The 5,072-nt window shown below is 38.3% G+C and overlaps 1 protein-coding gene across 1 annotated transcript; it reads right to left on the bottom strand.

The window, feature by feature from the left end:
* Nucleotides 1–217: 217 nt before the first annotated feature.
* LOC112188046 (receptor-like cytosolic serine/threonine-protein kinase RBK1) lies at nt 218–3,622 on the bottom strand. The gene is made up of 8 exons (XM_024327066.2): nt 3,331–3,622; nt 2,571–3,083; nt 1,929–2,192; nt 1,690–1,844; nt 1,532–1,611; nt 1,299–1,434; nt 911–1,060; nt 218–821 (listed from the first exon to the last, which is right to left on the bottom strand). Exons 1-8 carry the CDS (start codon nt 3,341–3,343, stop codon nt 657–659), a joined length of 1,476 nt encoding a protein of 491 aa, XP_024182834.1. The 5' UTR covers nt 3,344–3,622; the 3' UTR covers nt 218–656.
* Between the last annotated feature and the right edge of the window lie 1,450 nt (nt 3,623–5,072).

The raw sequence follows: 5,072 nt of genomic DNA, 5'->3' as shown, positions 1-5,072 counted from the left end.
AGTTTAGGTAGCATTTGGATCAATTTCCCTAATCTATGACATGTAACGTACTGACACACGTACTTTCGGCTTAATAGCTTAAGACGTAAACTTGTATTAAAAGACTAAATAACTCTGATAATGTTGCAATTAACACCAAATATCATATTTTGCTATATTTTTCATCCAACTTAGAGCGAGAACATTTCATGAACAAGAAAGTGATAGAAGGCACGCATTGAACATAATTCACAAATCTTTTGAGACAGTGAGAAGTAAAATACAACTGTCATGCGGTACTTCATATCTACTAACAGTAATTTTACTTTACTACGATAATGTCTTGTTGTCCGATTATCAATTAAGATAGTTCGTTTTCCTGAGCCATATTGAAATGTACATTTTCTGGCTCATAGTCGACAACATGACAAACCATATTACAACATTACCAAACCGTATCGTCACATGGAAAAAGTGGCATTTCTAGAGTTCCCTAGGTTTATATAGCAAACAACTGCTGCAAAGTATGGGAGCCTTCTTAGATGCAAGCCGGTGAACTTTAACTCAACCCATAGGGGGGCAGAGAGGCTAATACCAATCCAAAACTTTCACACAGACTAGCAACAACAACAAGAGGCTGCAGGAAAATAACGATGCCGATGTTTCAAAAGGATACGCTACTGATCCATTACTAGTTGCCGATGGCGAGTTAGGTCGCTGAGATAGTTAGAACAAGTATAATCTTCCAAGTCACAAGCATCCAAGACGAGTGATCTCACTTGTGTAGACTTTTGTTTCAATTGTTCTCCAAGTCCATCCTCCCCCTCGAGTACTTTCACTACCTACACTCGTCAAAAACTTGAGTCTGTCAAACTTGCAGGTTTGGTTCTGAAAAACAAAATAACTGAAAAACAGAAGAGAGATTTCATACCCGAGTCATGTATGGACGCTTGGTGGATTGGTGACGAATGCACATTGAAGCTGCCGACATGGCTCTTTTCATCTCTACCGGATCATAGTTATCTTCTAATCGAGGATCTGCTAGTTCCTTGACATTGCCCGAATCCAGAAGTGGTTTTGCCTGTGTAAACACAAGAATGATTAATGAACTTTCAACAAAGTAGCATAACTGAATTCATAACAAAAAATTTCAATACAAAGCCTAGCAGCCTAAAGGTAGTCGACTAGACTTTATTGTTGAGAAATATTGTCCATCTTCCTGAATGATGGGGATTTTGCTTACGGCTGATGTGTTCACCGTTATCATTATTGGATGGGCACTAGTAAACATATTAAGGTTTGGCAGGGTATAATCATACCCATATCACAAGGCTTTGTTGAGTGTTATCAACTGCACGACGACCTGTTATGATCTCCAGTAATAAAACTCCATATGCAAATACATCAGTCTTCTCGTCGACGATTCCATGCATAAAGTACTCTGGAGACAAATATCTGGAACAGTTTGGAGATGCATAAGCCATAAAGTTCTAATAGATGCATATGAAAGCAAGCAAATGAAACAAACATGTAACTGAATCTGCAGACTAACCCGAATGTGCCTTCAATAGGGAATACAACATGATGAGTCCATTTTTCAGGGAGCCACTTTGCTAGTCCGAAATCAGATATCTGCTTGTGAAAGTAAAATAGATTACATCCATGAATATGAATATCTGAAAGTCCATACTTTAAGAACAACTAAAATACCTGAGCCTCATAATCTTCAGACAGTAATATATTGGAGGCCTTGATGTCGCGATGAATGACGCGCCTGTGGCAATCATGATGGAGATATTGTAACCCTTCTGCTACCCCAAGTGCTACCTTAAACCTTATTTTCCATTCCATAACTTTTTCTGAACCTGAGATGCAGAATATCTTGCATTAGCCAAATAGTTATGGTGGAAGAAATAATCAGCTGAAAAATAACAGGACAAGTGCAGCACCAAATAGTAGAGAAGCTAAGCTGCCATGTGGTGAAAACTGGAGAACTAGGTGCAAACCACCATCGATGCCAAATCCGAGCAATTTGGCAGCATTCGGGTGGCTAATGTGAGCAATAACCCCAAGCTCTGCTAAGAAATCACCAACTCTGTCCAAGTTTTCAGTTTCTTTTTCTTTCTTCATTAGCCTCTTTACAGCTACAACTTCACCATTGTTTAAGATTCCCTTGTACACTTCTGCTTGCCCACCTTTCCCAATTAAGTTCTCTGCCAAGTATTATACAAAGACAACACAATAAGATTAACCAAGATACCAAGAGATGAAATCAATCCCACACCTAACTGCAGTAAAAAAAAAGAATCGAGCATTTGACCAAACATCCAGTAAAAGTTCGGGCTGTCAAAACATCAACAGAAACAGAAACTGGGATAGGTCAAGATGGGGTCTAACAAAAAGCAAAGTCAATATCAATTGCAGCCCACAATTGCTTTCATGTTAGGTTCATTTCAATCAAAATTTAGTCAGAAAGTTGGCACAGAAAAGACATCAATTTAATGGCTCCTAGATCAAAACGGCACGATTTTCATTTTATTTTCAAACAAATAGTACTAAAGTAAAGGTAAAAATGATGCTGTCATTCTCACCAGGCTTGAAATTGCCAGTAGCAACAGCAAGCTCTGCATAATCAAAGTTCCTCCAAGACGGTTTCATCGCCAGATATCCCTCACAATCAACTCCCTCTTCATCCTCCTCCCCATCATCGGTGCTCCAAATCCTGGCCAATCTCCTCCTCAAGTTCCTCCTGGACAATTCATAGCTAGTACCCAGCAATGGAATTGTGGAGAATCTCCTGGCTGACTTCTTCTTCAAGGCATCAAACATCTCCTTCCCCTTGGTCCATTGCAATCCATTGCTGATGTCACGCATTAGCGTGCGCTGATGACCAAGCGGTGGTCTATCAGAACAAGAAGACGATGCACAGCTGCTGCTACAGTCCGAGTCCGTCCCGGGGGCTTCCAGTACACCCCTAGGTGAAGGCTCCCCCTCGCATGACTCTCCCTTCTTCAGGTCATCACCTTGGGATTCCATCTCTGCATCTGCGTTTTCTATCTCTGCGTTTCCTATCTCTTCGTTTCCTTTCGTTTCGCTCACTGACTCTGTAAAATCAATAACAATGTTCATTGTTCAAGCAATTTACCACTTGGTAAGTATCAATCACATGCGGTTTGGTGCCACAGAAAACAGAGGACAATGTTTGAATTTTGTTTCACAATTTCAAATACCCTTATCATTTTTCCTGTTAAATATCTTCATATCTCAACCAAAAACAAAACAATGGCCGACTGAGGACAAATATCAAAACACCTGAGAGAACAATGATGAGAAATGAGAGTCATTACGTACCTTCCACCGCCATGGTTTAGGCTTCCTGGGTTTCCGAAATAACAATCTGCGGAATCCAAATGGTCTAAGAGACAAAGACCAGGACCCTCTAAACCCAGAAGAGTAGAGCTTTCAACCAAAACAAAAGGAAACAGACTCCACTACATTAGCTGTCTTCTGTAGGGAGGGAAGAACAGAGAAAAAAGGATGAGGGGGAAGCGAGAGAGGAAGAAGACGAGTTTTAAAATGGCATATCTTTGGGAGGTGGTTATTCTTGGAGTACCTGAGCAAACCAATTGTCGAAGGTTATAGAAATGATTGCAGTATATGCTATATTTATACACCTCTAAACTGTTTGGATATGCTACCAAAAACATTCACAATCAAATTCAATTCTACGTCTTGCCAAGGAGGGAATCTCACCCGTTGCTTTTCGCGCGCGTGATTTTTGCCGTGATGGATGGACGGGGAGTTTGGATTTTCAGGTCAAATAAAAATTTCCTATTTTTTAATGTTCTTATCCACTCTTTTGTGGGCCGGGTTAGGTAATACTCAAAAGTATTGATGTCGTCAACAAAAATATCGTGCCCTCGTAAAACCTGTAATGTTAAAGTTTTAATGGAGTTTCTTTTTACATTCAACACGTAGATGTAAAATAAAAGAAAAAAAGACAAAACTTTTAATAAACCTAAAGTTAAAATTTGAGATCAGTTAAGGTATAGTTACAACTAAAAGACATCATTATTTCTTTAAAGACAGAGTCAAACCAAATTACTTAATCTCCTAATCATAATCCACGTTAACCACACGCATTTGACACAGAATTAGATTCTTTAAACACCTGTCGAAACGACCTACTTAAAAATGAATAACTTAAAAGAACTTAACAGTGTTACCAAGGATAGCCCCTCTTCCCATGGGGGCAATATTCAAAACTTTAGAATGGCTTTCCGATTGATCATGGAATAACTTGCATAGAGAATATTTGTGAGCAAAGGCACGAAGGGCTCTGCCCTTTAATTTGCTTCGTACACTAACGCATCTAATTTGCTTCGCACATGCTGGATAGATAATTTCCATCATCGTATGGGGGGACATTAATATCAATAGATTTATTACATAATTAATAGATTAGAAAAATTAATATCGGTTGCTATGTTGGGTGAGGTGAGACTTGAGAATTTATGCTATGTCATAAGATCATTGCCACATGCATTTAATCAGATTGACAAATAAGAATATTCTCATACATTCTCAGTTCTACGATATTTTTGTTTTTAAAATAAGAAAATATATCTAGCATCTCCACATAAAGAAATTAATGGTCAACATTCCGAGAGAGTGTGGATTATTACATGAATATAAAATATGCCTGAGATTTTCTAAATATATTTTCGCTGCTAATCATGAGCATATTGCATCTCCGTACATATACTCATGTATGAAGAAAGGTCCTGAGAAAAAAACAAAAACGTTTGAGCGTAAAACAAAAATGAGGCCAAAGCTGAGGAGGACCATACATCACTAGTTAGTCTAATTCAAAGCTGTTAACATCCAATCCGATTATTAATTTTATGGGACAATTAAGTATTATCTGCGTATAAGTTGAAACGAGTAACTAGTAATTTGTCTCGTATCCATTATACAATTCAGTATTCACAGCTACAAACTACAAAACATTCTGTTCTTTGTTCAACCCCAGGTTTATATATATACATCTACAAATGGATTCTCAACTGGGTTCTGATATTGTTTTGGCTTTT

The sequence above is a fragment of the Rosa chinensis genome, chromosome 2, assembly GCF_002994745.2.
Source record: "Rosa chinensis cultivar Old Blush chromosome 2, RchiOBHm-V2, whole genome shotgun sequence".
NCBI classification, from domain to species: Eukaryota; Viridiplantae; Streptophyta; class Magnoliopsida; order Rosales; family Rosaceae; genus Rosa; species Rosa chinensis.
The sequence above is the reverse complement of the archived record's forward strand: the minus strand, read 5'-3'. Positions and strand labels throughout refer to the sequence as shown.